The sequence below is a fragment of the Nicotiana sylvestris genome, chromosome 12, assembly GCF_000393655.2.
Source record: "Nicotiana sylvestris chromosome 12, ASM39365v2, whole genome shotgun sequence".
Classification (NCBI taxonomy): Eukaryota; Viridiplantae; Streptophyta; class Magnoliopsida; order Solanales; family Solanaceae; genus Nicotiana; species Nicotiana sylvestris.
The window spans coordinates 53,670,390-53,687,912 of NC_091068.1; the positions used below are offsets into that span (position 1 = coordinate 53,670,390).

The 17,523-nt window shown below is 39.7% G+C and overlaps 3 protein-coding genes across 3 annotated transcripts; all 3 read right to left on the reverse strand.

The window, feature by feature from the left end:
* Nucleotides 1-812: 812 nt before the first annotated feature.
* Nucleotides 813-1,238, reverse strand: LOC138883043 (uncharacterized). Its single transcript, XM_070163702.1, has 2 exons — nt 1,131-1,238; nt 813-1,022 (listed from the first exon to the last, which is right to left on the reverse strand). Exons 1-2 carry the CDS (start codon nt 1,236-1,238, stop codon nt 813-815), a joined length of 318 nt encoding a protein of 105 aa, XP_070019803.1.
* Nucleotides 1,239-1,796: 558 nt separating this feature from the next.
* On the reverse strand, nt 1,797-2,261 carry LOC138883044 (uncharacterized). Its single transcript, XM_070163703.1, has one exon. It carries the CDS (start codon nt 2,259-2,261, stop codon nt 1,797-1,799), a length of 465 nt encoding a protein of 154 aa, XP_070019804.1.
* A 2,438-nt stretch (nt 2,262-4,699) lies between these two features.
* LOC138883045 (uncharacterized) lies at nt 4,700-5,266 on the reverse strand. Its single transcript, XM_070163704.1, has one exon. It carries the CDS (start codon nt 5,264-5,266, stop codon nt 4,700-4,702), a length of 567 nt encoding a protein of 188 aa, XP_070019805.1.
* Nucleotides 5,267-17,523: the final 12,257 nt, after the last annotated feature.

Here is a 17,523-nt window from a genome sequence, read left to right on the forward strand (position 1 = left end):
TAATGCACCGTAGACCTTTTTCTCACAAAAATTCCAAGGGGATTATGTGATGACTACGTGGCCCGCATATTGATTATGCGATCGCATAATTGGCCACATAGTTGACCTTAAAATTAATCATCAAATTGCCTGACTCTGCGGAGACTATGCGGTTCGCATAGCTATTATGCGACCGCATAATGGACCGCAGAAATGCGCTTTTCTGGAATACATAATTCCTTAACATTTTAATGCACAGATCAATCCGGGGTCTGAACCGCTACTCACAAGCTCACCGTGAAGACTCTCACGAATTTCTATCACATGGTCCTAATTTGGCACTACGAGATTTCGGGTTTTGAGCAGAAATTTTACAGGGTCTTACATCCTCCCCCACTTAAGATTATTCGTCCTCGAATGAGGATCAAAGTTCACTCATTAGAAATCATTATGTAACCTCAGCCTTTCACAACATGAAACATATCAACAGCCACAAATCTAGCTAACTCCCTAAATTTCCAAAAATTTTGCCAGAGTTTCCTTTGTATCTAGGGCTATCCACCTGTCAGAGAGCCCTAGAAACATATCCTAACAGTATATACGCATTCCATAGACATAACATAACTTGTACAACACTATCCATGTCCGCATAGGCAACATATAACCAGGACAAAATAGTTTTACATAGACCAAATCAAAGGATAAGAGTTCATAGGAACTAAATGCATCAAAGCTATTACAGGGCTATACAAACAAATGTATGTACATTTTCCTCATTTTTTCCTCTGCTTCCCAAGTGGCTTCCTCAACCTATTGGTTCTGCCATAACACTTTCACCGAGGCAATTCCTTATTTCTCAATTTTCGGACTTGCCTGTCAAGAATGGCAAATGGAACTTCTTTATACGACAGTTCCTCATTAACCTCAATAGTTTCAACTGGCACAATAGTGGACGGATCTCCCACTACCTTCTTCAGCATAGACACATGGAAGACTGGGTGTACCAATGACATCTCCGGCGGCAGCTCAAGCTTGTATGCCACCTAACCAATCCTCTGAATGATCTTATATGGTCCGACATACCTCGGACTCAATTTTCCTTTCTTTCCGAACCGCATGATACCCTTCATGGTGGAAATCTTCAAAAATACCCAATCATCCTCTTTGAACTCCAAATCTCTACGACGAACATTCGAGTAAGACTTTTGGCGACTTTGAGCAGTTTTCAACCTCTCTTTAATAACCTTGACTTTCTCCATAGCCTGATGAATGAGGTCCGGCCCTATCAATTCAGCTTCTCCAACCTCGAACCACCGAATAGGAGATCTACATCTCCTACCATACAACGCGTCACATGGTGCCATCTGGATACAAGCATGGAAGTTATTGTTATAAGCAAATTCTATGAGCGGCAAATGGTCATCCCAGCTACCCTTGAAATCAAGCATCTAAATAGTCCGCTTTGTTTGCCCGTCGGTCTGAGGGTGAAAAGCTGTGCTAAGATTTACCTGCGTGCCCAAACCTTGCTGAAATTTCTTTCAAAGTTGGTTGTGAACTGAGCCCCTCGATCTGAAATGATTAATATTGGAGTGCCATGCAATCTGACTATTTCTTTGATATACAACTAAGCATTCTATTTTGTTATGTCGGTAGATTTAACTAGCAAGAAGTGCGCTGATTTCTTGAGTCAATCCATGATTACCCAAATTGAGTCAAAATTGCATGGAGTGCGCGGTAACCCTACCAAAAAAATCCAATTTGACCATCTCCCATTTCCACATTGGAATTTCTATGCTTTGGGCCAATCCACCGGGCCTTTAATGTTCGGCCTTCACTTGCTGACAGTTCAAACATTTTGCCATAAAGTCTGCCACATCATTTTTCATGTTGTTCCACCAATAAACATCCTTAAGATCATGATACATTTTCGTAGAACCTGGGTGCACGGAATACCTGGAAGTGTGAGCTTCTACCATGATCATTTCCTGAAGACTGTCAATATCTAGAACACATAAGCGACCTTGGTACCGTAGGGTACCATCATCCATGCAAAGGGAAAGAGTTGTGGTCTTGTGTTTATGAATCCCCTCTTTTAGTTGTGCTAACATTGGATCGTTGAATTGATTCTCCTTCACCTCCGCCACAAGCGATGATTTAGCCTTATTCTGCACAATCACTCCCCCTTCATTAGAGTCCGCAAGGCAAACTCCCAAATTAGCGAACTGGTGAACCTCCATGGCCAATGGTATCTGATATGCCTCCAAATGAGCCAAACTTCCCATAGATTTTCGACTAAGAGCATCCGCTACAACATTAGCCTTTCCCGGATGATAGAGAGTATCAATGTCATAGTCATTGAGTAACTCTAGCCATCTTCTCTGTCTCAGATTCAGCTCCTTCTGCTTGAAAATATATTGAAGGCTCTTGTGGTCCGTAAATACATCCACATGTACCCCATACAAATAATATCGCCAAATATTTAGCACAAACACCACTACCGCAAGCTTTAAGTCATGGGTTGGATAGTTCTTTTCATGGTTATTGAGTTGCCTAGAAGCATAGGCTATAACCTTGCCATGTTGCATTAACACATACCCAAGCCCAATCCTTGAAGCATCACAATACACCACAAATCCCTTTGTACCCTCTGGCAGGGTTAACACCGGTGCTGTAGTCAATCTTGATTTCAGTCCTTGGAAGCTCCTTTCACAAACATCGGACCACTGGAACTTAACTACTTTCTACGACAATTTAGTCAATGGAGAGGCAAGAGTAGAAAATCCCTCCACAAACCTTCTGTAGTACCCGGCCAAACCAAAGAAACTGCAAATCTCTATTGGAGTGGTAGGTCTAGGCCAATTCTTCACTGCTACAATCTTTTAAGGATCAATCATAATTCCTTCCCTGGAGACAACATGACCCAAGAACGCGACAGATTCAAGCCAAAATTCACATTTTGAAAATTTTGCATACAGTTGATGTTGTTGAAGAGTCTGCAGAACTGCCCTAAGATGGTCAGCATGGTCCTCCCGACTTCAGAAACACACAAGAATGTCGTCAATGAACACTATCACAAAGGAGTCTAGAAAAGGCTTGAAGACTCAATTCATAAGATCCATGAAAGTTGCCGGGGCATTTGTTAGCCCAAATGACATCACCAAAAATTCGAAGTGCCCATACCGAGTCCTGAAAGCTATTTTTGGAATATCCTGCTCCCTTATCTTCAATTGATGATACCCAGACCGTCAGTCAATTTTTGAGAAACACGTAGCACCTTGCAATTAATCAAACAAGTCATATATCCTTGGTAGAGGGTATTTATTTTTGATTGTGACTTTGTTGAGTTGCCAGTAGTCAATACACATCCGTAGAGACCCATATTTATTCCTTACAAACAAGACTGGTGTGCCCCACGGTGACACACTCGGCCGGATGAAACCCTTTTGTATCAAATCCTTCAATTGTTCCTTCAGCTCTTTCAATTCTGTCGGTGCCATTCTGTAAGGTGGAATTGATATAGGTTGCGTGCCTTGCATCACATAGATCCCAAAATCAATCTCATTGTCTGGTGGAATCACAGGGAGCTCATCTGGAAAGACATCCGGAAATTCATTCACAACTGGTACAGACTCAAGGCTAGGTGCCTCGGCATCAGTGTCTGTAACACGGACTAAATGATAGATACATCCCTTCTTGATCATCTTCGCGGCCTTAAGGTAAGAAATAAACCAACCTTTTAGGCACTACATTATCTCCCTTCCATTCAGCAACGGGTTCATTAGGAAATTCAAGCCTCATAGTTCTAGTCCGACAATCAAGCTTGGCAAAGCATGAATAAAGCCAATCCATTCCCATTATTACGTCAAAATCATCCATCCCTAATTCAAATAGATCGGCCACGGTATCCCTACCACGCAACATGACAACACAACCTCTATAAACTCAAGTAGCCATAATTGACTCACCAACCGGAGTAGAAACCGAAAATGGCTCATGAAGTTGATCCGGTTCTATCCCAAATTCCATAGCAACAAAAGGGGTAACATAGGACAAGGTGAAACCGGGGTTAATAAGTGCATACACATCATGAGATTGGACAGTCAGAATACTTGTAATAACATCTGGAGAAGCCTCTACGATCTGGTGACCACTCATAGCATAGAACTGACTGGGTCCTCCTGAAATCTGCACACCACCCCTAGCTGCACCATGCCCTACCGGTGCTGGGGTACCTCGAGATGGAGAGGGGGCTGAAGATATAGCAGCTGCTAGGCCGACTGGCTGTGATGTGCCCCTACCCTCTCCCTGGCAAGATACACGATAGTGCCTCTGAATATGACCTCTCATCCCACATCCATAGCATACAGGTAACTCCAAATAGCAAATCCCTGAGTGCATCTTCCTGCACCTGGGGCACGGGGACCTTTGCTGCTACTGGGATCTCTCTCCTGACCTACCCCACTAGTGGGATCCCCTATTGCCCTGACCGGGCCTAAAATGACTCCACTACTGTTGTTGGCTAGGCCCCGTTGGCGGTGCACTGGCTGAAGACTATGCAACAGACTGGGGTGGCCCCGATGATCCTCCCCTAAAAGCTGATCTTCCCCCACCTAGTGACTCTCCTATGTTGCTCGTAGATCGGGCTTTACTATTACTCTCTCTTCATTCTATTCTTCAGTTTACGATTCTCCGTGACCGGAGCAAATGCTACCATCTTCCCTTAATTCATGTCAGAATTCAAGGCAGCTGTAGAAGCCTCATTAATAGTCAAAGGATTAAGACCCTGAATGAACCGACGGACCCTGGCCTCCATTGTGGGCAACATGTGAATGGCATACTTGGACAGGCGAGCAAACTCCATGTGGTACTCCCACACACTTCTGCTACCTTGCCTCAAATTCTCAAACTCTGTTGCACGGGCTGCCCTTGTCTCAGCAGGCAGGAAATGATCTATAAAGGCATCGGCAACCTCACTCCACCTCACCGGAGGGCTCCCTTCCTCACGGGAATCTTCCCACAACTCAAACCACGAATAGGCCACCCCTTTCAGACGGTAGGCAGCCAACTCTACTCCCTTTGTCCTAGTTGCACGCATAACCCTGAGGGTCTTGTGCATCTCATCAATAAAATCCTGAGGGTCTTCTTCTGGATTGGCACCCGTAAACACTGGAGGGTCTAACTGAAGAAATCTGTTCACCCTGGAACTAGTGGAATCCCCTTGCTGGCTAGATGAACTAGGTGCAACATTTGACCTCTGGTTCCGAGAGGCCACTAGCTGGGTCAACATCTGAATAGCTCCTCAAAGATCCCCATCAGAAATATCAGAACCGGAAGCTGGTGCTGGAGGCGGAATATGAGTATCAATGGGAGGGATAGTGGTACCCTCCGCAAGCATAGGAATTGGGGTAGTCTGCTCTGGAATAGAAGAACCAGGCAGGGTGATAGCAGGGCGACTACCCTCACCCGCAGTATCAAATAGTGAATCATCAGCCACTCCTGAGGTGGCATTGGCCTCTTGGCCAATTTTCGCTTTCTTCTTAGGTGCCATTTACTGAAAGATAGAACAATGCACTAGTTAGAGGGGGAATAGTTTCATAACAAGTTTTGCCGCAAGATCTAGAATATCAAAGAAGGGTGTTATTCCAAAATTCCCAAGTAGCGTCCAACTTATAGATGTGGTCGACTACACACCGATAAGAAGGACTCTACTAGACACGGCTCCGAGACATCCTAGGACACTTTGAAACCTTAGGCTCTGATACCAAGTTTGTCGTGCCCCAACCTTGGGAGGCATGACCGGCGCTCAATCGAGTGAACCCAGCTGAGCAAGCTTTATCAAACATTTTCTACCCAACTCAATATGATTAGGGGAAACATGCTTTCGTTTATTTAGAAAATAGGAGAGATTGAACATTTAACATTGATAGTTCATTTTTTATCACAACCTTAAACCGTAGTTAAGCTTCCAAGATTCCATACATTTACAATATAGAGAATCAAGAGTTTAGGATTACAACATAGTTCATAGACCTGTCCAACACCCGTACATAACCCACACAAACGTCTACGGAGCCTCTAAGGATACAAAAGACAAGTATGATAACGCCGCCAACAAGGCCCCGGCTATACCTTAAAAGTGGAAATCTACAATAAAAGATGTGCAACATAACCCCTTGAAGGGAAAAGGGGCTCGCCAAGACTATGAGAGGAGGATACTCCGCTACGCACGATCGGCATTATCCGCTATGGAGCTACTTAAATTCATTTAAAAATGTAGCGCCCCCAGCAAAAGGGAAGTTAGTACCATGGAATAGTACAAGTATGTATAACTAAACATCATTTTATTAAAAAGAACTAACATACAAGAACAAGGAAATCACTAGAGGAAATCAAAGCTTTAACTGAACACCACATCATCAAATAAAGAATCATACAACTTTCACATGATTTCCATAACTTTAGTTTGGGCCATTTCATATGATCATCATTGTTCACAATACCACCGTTTTCTTGAGCGGAGTCGGATCACGACCCGATCGGCTAGGTTGCCTCATTTGAGACATATACCTCAATCACCATCTCATTTTCCTTTTTTGGAATTCAATATCAGCACATTACCACCAAGTGTGCGGTATAGTGTCCGATCACGGCCTGATCGGCTAGGCCGCCTTACCCAGGCATTGTTCCTTTCACATTAGTCATCTAATTTGAATCGTTATTTCACATATATCATGTCAATTCATTGGAACTTAGGGCCGCAATTTTCACATCATGTCCACTTTCAATACCAATAGTGCAATTTAGGATAACAGACACAAACAAGAGCAATTCAAGTGTAAACATAGATAAGTTTTCACATATTTGGCATGACAATCTCAGTTTAAATCCTGACATTGAGGTCTAGGCATTCCAACACATGGTTTATATTCTTCACACATCTTTAAATTAGCAAGAATAGTATATTAAACATATTGAAGCACCCCTATCACGTATATACAGTTGCAAAACCAGTTCATGTGAAATAACAATCAATTCATCAATCCAATTTCAGTCTTACCACATTTGCATATACACCAACAGAGCTCAATTTCTAATAAGAGGGGATTTTAGGCATACATACTTCAATAGAGCTTCTTTAAATTCTTACAAAATTCCAGGACCCTTAGCATCTTCAACCTATTTTATGAAATTACAAATTGAACCAAGAATTAGAGACATGATTAAGATTCTAGCTCGTCTTAGGTATACTGTCAAGCACTAAGTGTGCATTGTAATTTTTTGACCCTTCTGTGAGAGATTTTCATCATCTTATACCCCAATTGCTATCTTTTTAGCTCACAACTTCCCCATACCTTGTTATCTCTTATTCATGCAGCAAAAATCTATTTTTACACCCATGAACCCACAAGCTAATTACTCATTCTAGTGTGAATTTCGAAACCAGAGATTAGGGCTCAAGTTCTTACCTCTTGGGGTGAAAGCCTAGCAAATTTTGCTTGAAAGTCTTCAAAGATTTGGCAAGGTTTAAGAGTTAGCTTCTCCATCTAGAGCTCCCTCTCTCACTCTAATTGCAGTAAAAATAACATAAAAGAGGTCTAATGAGTGTTTTTAATGAGATGGGGTCTGGTTTTAAAAGTTAGAAAATAGAAGCCCCGACACAATCTGCGATCGCATAATGGACATGCGACCCGCAAAATGAACCGCAAAAATGGTCCGAAAACCTGAACAAACTATCTGGGTATGCGACAGAAATGCGGTCCGCATTCCTATTCTGCGATCGCATAATGCACCGCAGAACTGCTTCTCACAAAATTTCCAAGGGGGTTATGTAATGACTATGTATCCCGCATATTGATTATGTGATCGCATAATTGGCCGCATAGTTGACCTTAAAATTAACCATTAAACTGCTTGACTCTGTGGCGACTATGCAGTTCTCATAGCTATTATGTGATCGCATAATGAACCGCAGAAATGTGCTTTTATGGAAAACATAATTCCTTAACTTTTTAATGCACAGAATAATCCGGGGTCCGAATTTATAACACTTGGTCCTAATTTGGCACTACGAGATTTTGGGTTTTGAGCAGAAATTTCACGGGGCCTTACGAAACATTGATCCATTTGACCTAGTCTTTGCTTGAGAAAGAGAGACTAGGTTTAGGAAAACTTGGCTAGCAAGGAATTCGGGTAAATTCAAGAAATTGATTGCCCCAATTAAAGGGTCAAATTTAGAGATAGTAAGACCCGGCTTGAGTACATATCACTTGATTTGTACAAATACCCATTTGAACTTGAGAAAGCCAAATCGAGCAAAATCATTCAAACTATCGAGAGGTATAGAGTGAGAAATTGCATGTGTTTGTTGTGCACAAACCCGATAAATCAAACTTGTCGTATAGTTTACAATCCGTTAGGTAGCCACCTAGGTGAAAGTAACGACCCTAGATTCCTTTATCATTTGAAAAACACTCAAAACCAAAAACACTGTTTTCTAGTTATTATTTGCAATCCTTAGCTAAAAGTAGAAATAGAAAACAACCAATGAATATGTGGAAGTCCAATCTAAGGCACATCATACATTAGCTCTAGTTATATACCTAATCCAAATTCGAACTCCCAGTGGATTCGATCTCGACTCGTGTTGGGTTTATTATTGCTTCAACCACCTCACATCTTATTGTGGTGTGAGTTTTGGAGAGATCAGCTACCCTCCTTGTACACCCGTTACTACTGATATGCTACTCTTAGTAGCTGGAAAGTAGTGAAAGCAACCCCGCTCGTCTCCACAATACCCATGGTGCGGAGTATACAGTGGCACTCCTCTAGAAAACCATGTGCATCCTCTGAAACCAAACCACTAAAAGTAGGAGGGTGATACTTCTTGAACCTCTCAAGTCTAAGTTGCTCCTCCTTAGATGTTACTGCCCTAACCTCGGGTTGTACTGGAATAACAAAATGTACTGGTATAACCTTTAGGACCTGATCGACATGGAATCGCTGCTTTGCGGTATAGGCTGCGGGAGTTTGAGCTCCACCACCAGCCTGATATATGGATGGTGCAAGTGGAATAAACCCTGCCTGAGCTAGAGTATCGAACATGCTCAAGAACTGTGCGAGGGTCTCCTGAAGTGCAGGGGTGGAAACATGCGCATCGGGTGTCTGCCCCCTAATTGGAGCTACTGGTAGCTCCTCTGTAGCAGCTCGGGCAGGTGCTCTAGCTGCACCAGGTGCCCCTCCTCGGCCTTTGTCCCAGACCCGTCCTCTCACGGCTCTAGCAAGGGGTGTGGGTGTCTGATCGTTGGATCCAGCAGTTTGTGTCCTCACCATCTATGAGAGAATAGAAAGTCAAAGATTCCGTTTACGAAGTCAACCAATTCGCACGATAAGGAATCAAAGAAATGATGTTTTCTTAATAGTTTTGTAGCCTATCGAACATAAGTACAGATGTTTCTGTACCAATCCACAAGACTCTACTAAACCTGCTTATGACTGGTAACACCTATGATCCGATGCCAACTTGTCACAACCTCAATTTACCTCCTTATGATATCGTGATAGCACCTAGTCTCTAAGACTAGGTAAGCCTGACATTTTATAATAACTTAACAAGAATAATCAATAGGAATACTAATATAGAACTACAAAACTCATATGGTCTTCCAAAAAATGAATCTCAACAACAACTTTTCAAAACCGATGGAACTGAGTCATAAGCTCCACAGAGTAAACTAAAATGTCTACTACATCACTGTCTAAATGAAAATATAACAGGAGATAAAGATAAAGGAAGCTGACTCCGAGGCCTATGGATGCCGGGCAGGCATACCTTGAAGTCTCCATAAAGCAACTAACAGTTGATTACTAACGCCCGACACATAGAGATGTACCTTGATCTGCACAAAAAGATATGCAGAAGCGTAGTATGAGTACAACACAACGGTACCCAGTAAGTATCAAGCCTAACCTTGGTAGAGTAGTGGTGAGGCCAGGTCAAGACACCTACTAGGAAATAATAAACATAATGAAAATAAAATAACAAGAAGTAATGGACGTAGAGAAATAAGTAATGTGAAACAAGTTAATAACATCGACTAATGGAAGGATTGTAAGCATAAAGATAACAACAAGGAAGCAATTGAAAAGAACCACAATGTTCATGTACAGACTGTTGATACCCAATTTTGCCCTTGTATTTTTTTAAATAGTATATATTCCTTTCAAAATATTATTTTGCATCATTATTTAGTTTACAAAATCTATAAAACATTTTCTATAACTCTTAGAGCTTTAAAATTGATTTTCTTGCATTTAAATTACTTGAATACTTATTAATTACTCCTCCAAATTATTTTGTGATGACTTAATTACCTAAAATTATTATTTTGCATCTATAATACACATTTCAAATATACTTACTTTATTTTATATTATTACATTACTATTTTTAAGCTATTTGATCAATCTTACAATAATAGCCTATATTTTATAATTTTATTGCATTTGTCATTTTACTCAAGGTCAAAATAATATCGTACATTTTTATAATCTTCTACTATTGTTTTAAAGTATTAATTTCCATAAATAGCATTTTTATAATTTATTTAACTATTTTTATTTAATTATTTTCCTCTTAATTTCCTATTTTAAAAAATGTAGCCCAAAATTTGGATTAATAACGGACCAATTAAGGTCCAATTGAACCCCTGACCCAATAACCTCAGTAGCCAAATGACCCTTTAAACCCGGGCACAACCCGTTTATACTGACTCTCCCCAACTTCCTCTTAATCTTGGCCGTTGATCTCAAATGATCAATGGCCCGAATTAAAACCCCCACTTTCCTTATATCCCCTCACTCAAACCCTAATCCCTATTTCCCTTCATCAGTCGCCTCTAAGCACTCCTCCCTCCTTCAGAAAACCTAGCCGCCCTCTCAATCTTCTCTGAATCCTTCTCAATCATGGATTCCTTCTATGATTTTCTTACCTTTTATGTGTTACCTCAGTATTACTTGCAAGACTATGGTGTTACTTAGTACTTGCCTAAACTTGGAAAGTACCATCTCTCATATTCGTGCCCGTTCAACTTCAATCGCTAAGATTTGGACAATATCCCATCCATATACATGGAAGAATAGTTGATTTCTCATACCAGTAGACGGATTTCAAACATTGAACCCTAATAAGGGTTTGATTTTAGATTTTTTTCCTTACTGGTTGCTTTATGATTGCATGTATATTTTTCCTTTCTTTGTTTATGTTTGATTGACTTCTATCCTTATTTACTCATCTAATTTAACTACTATATAAATCCTCCCCATTTCCCTTTGAAACAGAACTTTAATCACTAGATTCACTAAAAAATCGAAGTTATTTGTTCTATGATTCTCTCATTCTCTTGTTCTATACTTTTGTTCTTGGCTGGCTAAAATCCAAGGCTACTGGAATTCGATTTTCAACTTTTCTTGGTGCAAGCACTGCCCGTGGTTCATTTGAAGCCCTTGGGAACTCTGACGCACTAAGATTCTGGGTTCTACTGCTCTTTGTTGATAATTAGAGTATTGTGCAGTTTGTTCTTTCTTGTTGTCTGTTTATTCAACTGATAACTGTTAAGTCTCTAGGCTTTTACAATTTCGTTCATCTGTGTTCATGATTTGCATATTCATACCTCTGAAATTCATGACTTAATATGTTTCTGGGCTATCTCTGTATGCAACCTTATTAGCATTGAACTTGTTTTATGATCTGAACCTCTTTAGCATTTGATTTTACCTAAAATTTCTAGTCCGGAGATATGTCATTTGTACATACCTAACTTGAATAGATTAGACTCTCTTAAGTTCGTTTGGCCTAATGTGTTGGTACCTGAACGTCTACCTTTACTGCTTGGCATGAGTGGTTTTGCTACTTTGTTTTGAATTCTTGTAATGACTAGCTCGTACTTAAAATGTACTCTAATCTATATTGAGACCTTCACTCTAGCTATGACCTGCTCCCATGCTATTTTGTCACTCACTATGCCTTTAATCCGCTTAATCCTGTATCATTAAGTGATTAGTTGGGACCTTTAGAGTAGCTATCTTAATTTGTGTTTCCTTACAATGTTTGATATTGTTTTGGTCTTATTGATAAGTTGGTATGTCTGCTTTCTGGTGTTGTGATGGATATTCAGCATAATTTGGACCATTAAGCTTTAAATCCTTTCAGTTAGTGCTCTACTTTAGACTCGTTTGGTATTATGCATATTCGTATGTTAATCTTGTAATCTCAGAAATCTTGATTCCCCTGTCTCTTACAAAATGTTTTCTGCCTAATATGCTAAGTGTTTGAACTTGTGATATCAACCTATTTTTTGAGTTTTGTTGATTCTCTTTGCTTATATGTTCTTTGTTTAATCACCCTGTTATGTCTGCTTCTAAAATATAAGTGCACCTCTTCAAATTGTATCATTTGATCACTATTCTCTCATCCTCATTTGTTACCTACACTATTCTGAATCTATCCCTCTTGGTCGGTTGAAAACAAGGCCACCAAAAACGCTCTCTATTGACCTCCCTAGTGTGAGCACTACTCGGGGTCCATTTGAGACCCTTGTGAACTCTGACACACAAGGATTTGGGTTTCCTTGGTCACTCTCTTTGTTGCTGAAACTTGAGCTTTTTCTGACATTTAGCTTCTCTTCCTCACATTATTTGTATAATCTGCAAACTGGTTTGTTTAAGTGAATTTTGTATAATTCAATATCTGGGTCATATGGTCAATCTGTGACTGTTTGGTTTGGCTTTAGTTCCTCTATGGTTTTTGGGCTTTGCTGATGAGTATAGTCCCCTGTTGGGATCTGGGTATGGTATTTGTGGAGAAAGAGTTTGTTGAAGGCCTAGGCAATACTGGGTATCTCCTTTTGGGCTTACTATAGGCCCATTATTATTTCTTGTGTAATATTTATATTTACTTTCTTTGGGCCTGTAATAATTTGTAATAACAAACAACTTGGGGTGTTTGTGAAATTGGAGAAGCGGGTATATTCTAATATTTGCTTGAAAGGGTAGAAAAATATGCCTATAGGATTTACATGATTTACTCATTATTTTATCCAACATGTATATATGCTATTCAATCTCCCTGCACACAAGTAGAAATCATATCATTAGGGGAATCACACACTCGCACAACTTGTTCACTATCAAAGCATGAGCTTAAGTACTTTATATGTTCCTCGTATCTACTACTATGTGATAGCATGCCTATAGGATCACTAATGCCCATCTAGAAATTATGCCTATAGGACTTTAATTAGCTAATTTACTATTTCTATTGGTATATACTGCTCGCTTAGAAAACATGCCTATAGGGGCTAAGTATTAGAAATCAGTTTCAATTGTCAATCATTAGAAAACCTGCCTATAGGGTATTATCACTCGCTTAAATTGGTTTATGAGATCAATAATGTTAATGGTGGACTCTCAAAACACTGTTTCATTGCTTAACCATGCCACTATTAGAAATCATGCCTATAGGACAATGTCACCTTCCTAAGATGCATATCTATAAAATCAGCACTAATAGCTAGGCTACAAACAGTTTACTGCCTCCTCGCCTAAGCCACTAAGAGCAATAATATTTTATATATGATATCATAGTCATATAGAAACCATATCTATAGGGTTTAATGAATTCAATTTGCCTCAATTCTGAAACTACTTATTCATAATACTGAATCTGTTTATGTGCATTTATTGTCTAAGTGTGGCGGTTAACTTGAGCCTTTAACTGCCTTTATATGAAGTCCTAATTATTTTGTATGTCGCTTAGTTTTATCATTTTGAGCAGCCTAAATAAAGTCTTGAACCATCCAAATATAGGTCCAATGCCTCCTGGATCATAGGAATGGACGGGTAGTGCACGCATAGGGTACGACTTAGAATTGAATTAGAGCGCATTTAGATAAATAACTTTAACATAGTAATCGAGTAGCAGGAGATGATAGTCTGTGCCCGCTGAATAATATAAGTAACTCCATACCTCAAGGGAGTTGCGAAATATTATTTATGTTACACGGGGTGATCCTTTAGGCTAAAAAACTTCGGACCTCACCCCCTTTTCTTTATACATTTAGTCATCTAATATAGACCGTTATAGTTATATTCTTGTAATCGTTATTTCTCATTATGTTATAATAAAACTCTTTGACCCTTATTCTCTTTGTTTATCTTGCCTAATTATAATCCACATAGTCTTAAGTTCAGCTTGGACCCACAGTTTTGGACCTCGAAGAGTGCCTAACACCTTCTCTTTGAGGTAATTTGAGCCCTTACCCGATCTTTGGTGACGTTGACTAGTCAAACAGAGTTATCCGTAAATAGGTGCCCTAACGCACCTTAAAAATTGTTAGGTGGCAACTCTTCTTCTATTAACACTCTATCTCCCATCTAAAAGAGTTGTCACAATGTCAAAACCCGGATTCGAAAGAAAAAGGGGCGCGATAACATGGCGACTCTGCTGGGGATATACTTAGGCTCTTACCATAATGAACTTGACTTATGTGGATTATTTTCTTTGTTATAACATGCACATCCCTTCCCTTCTCCACCTTTATTTGTTTAAATTTGTTTTAACATGCACATCCCTTTCCCCCTCACCTTTATTTGTTTAAATCTGTCATGACATCCACACCCCTTCCCTATTCACCTCTATTTGCTATGACTGCTCTTTGTTGCTCTTCATTTTGTTTAACACTGCTATATCATGCCTCTCATCCCTACTCCCCTACCTGCTTTATTACATTCTTGCATATATTCCACGAATTAAACTGACTTCTTTCTTTTGTCTTTCTTTTCTATGTTTACCTTACTACTGTACTGCTTCTACATATTTATCATGCAAATACTTGACAACATGTTATCATCTATGCATAAAACAAGCTCCACATCATACTCCACTTGTGTCAGTTATCAACATAGCGATGGTTGATGAGTGTTCGCGCTCTTCTAAACTTACTCTTTTAAATCGAAAAGGTTTATTTGCGGAAAACTAGCCGATCAGCAGTGCAGTCGAAGGTACCATGTCCACTTGAGAGTACCAGTATAGGCTATTTTAGAAACCTTACTCCAATATCAAATGTACATGTATCATGTTACACCTAGTACGGGTGTGAACGCTGTTAACGTAAAAGCCCGTTAAGATAAGTCTTGTCCAAAGTCCGACGGGATTTCCACAATCCTAGTGGATACTATCATGTTGTGTGCATTACTTGGAGAAAATATGTCAATATGTTGATAATTATTGTGTAAGTGATCGAATCTAGAGGGGGAAAGGGCTAACTATATTTGTTTGAAAAAAAATGAAGCATGAAGTCCCCAGGTTTGGCATGGTCCAAAACATCCCACCTCTGCTACTAGATTGGTGGAAAAACCTCGCACCTTGTGACAAGAATCATGTGAGAAGAGTCTTTCCTGACTTGCCATATTTGCTTGACATCCGACCAAATAGCGCATTGATCGAAGCCAGTACCATGTTTTGGGATGAGAAAAGGGTCGTCTTCCACTTTGGTGACATAGAAATGACTCCTCTCCTAGAAGAAATAGGAGGCTTAGCTAAGTTTCCGTGGGATAGCCCAGGGTTATTAGTGCCGGAAAATTGCACCTCTCGTGGTTTTCTGAAAATGCTAGGTTTAAAAAAAATGATGAGCTGCTGTGTTTGAAGAAATCATACATCCCATTTGAATTCCTTTATGAGCGTTATGGGCATAGTAAGTCATATCACCTTCATCATGACGAACTTGCCATTACTTCCTTGGGTTGGACGCACCATCGAGTTTATGTGTTCATTATCTGCTTTTTGGGGTTGTTGATATTTCCAATGAAAGGGGGAAGGATCCATACCCCTCTAGCCATGGTCGCCGGGACTTTAATGGAAGGCATCGAAGGACAAACTTATTCCATCATCCCCATGATCTTAGCTGAAATGTACTGCGCTTTAGATCGGTGCAAGCAAGGATTCAAGCACTTCGAAGGTTGTAATCTGTTACTGCAAGTTTGGTTGTTGGAACACTTTCAGCGAGGGGAATATCATCGAGAGCTTCTGCGACGACCGTTGGATGACTATGTTCGCAATCACAAACAACTATAAATAAAAAAGGATTTTATTGATAAACATTACAGGTTACAACTCTGTTTATCCCTTGATTCTTTCCTCCAATTTTTTATCCATAATTCGAGGGTCATAGTGGCATATTTCTCGAATGTAGGATGATATGCATCTCCTTGATGTATTTGATGATCAAGAATCATGTAGCAGCACTCCATTTGGTTCTTGATTGTTGCTAGAAGTTTGAGCAAGACATATTTGACATGTCTTTGATCTCTTAACGAATATTTCAAGAGTTTTATGGAATTTCGGAGATCGTATATTTGATCTCTTTGTGCATATTCCGGGAGTTTATGGAATTGCTGAGACTGTCTTTGAAGAATATATGTAGCCTTATTTATAGGCATAAATTAGGGTTTGGGTGGAGTAGCCACCAAGTAACCCTAATAGACTCCTAATATTTCAAGACTTATCTTGAATTTAGGATTTTTCTTGATCTATTAAAATTTGAGTGTCTAAAAATGCCCCATACTTCAAGGTTTGTCGAGGTGCAGGCTTGCTGAAACTTGAAGATGAGACTTGAAGTACCCAACCATCACAACAGATAAACTTGAAACTTGAAGTTTTTGATTGGTAGGAGGAAGAGATGAAGGCCAAAATGGTCCCATTGGGCGTGCCAATTTGTTTTCAATGAATTGTGCAGAAAAATAAAACTGCAATCACAAACAACTATAAATAAAAAAGAATTTTATTGATAAACATTGCAGGTTACAACTCTGTTTATCCCTTGATTTTTCCCTCCGATTTATTATCTATAATTCGATGTCCATAGCGGTGTATTTCTTGAACATAGGATAATATGCATCACCTTGATATATTTGATGATCAAGAATCATGTAGCAGCACTCCATTTGGATCTTGAGTGTTGCTAGAAGTTTGAGCAAGACATATTTGACATGTCTTTGATCTCTTAACGAATATTACAAGATTTTTATTGAATTTATGGAATTGTTGAGACTTAAATAACATATGTAGCCTTATTTATAGGCATGAATTAGGGTTTGGGTGAAGTAGCCACCAAGTAACCGTAATAGACTCATAATATTTCAAGAGTTCTCTTGAATTTAGGATTAATCTTGATCTGCTAAAATTTTAGTGTCTACAGACTATATAGCTTATCATCACCCAAAGAAAATGACATTTATCCCAGACAGGTTTGCACAACCTGGAAATGCTATAAGTTGGGTGCATTTCTTCAGCAATCTGATAGACGAGCGGGTACATTGGATGTTTGAATGGTTTCCTAGCAGTGAGTTCATCATCAGGTCAAGAGAGACTACTCATTTGTTATTGATCGGGTTGAGGGGTATCTATCCTTATGTTCCTATAAAGGTAATGAGACAAGCGGGAAGAAAACAGGTTATACCTCGGGTTTCCATCATGGTCTAGTGCAAAGT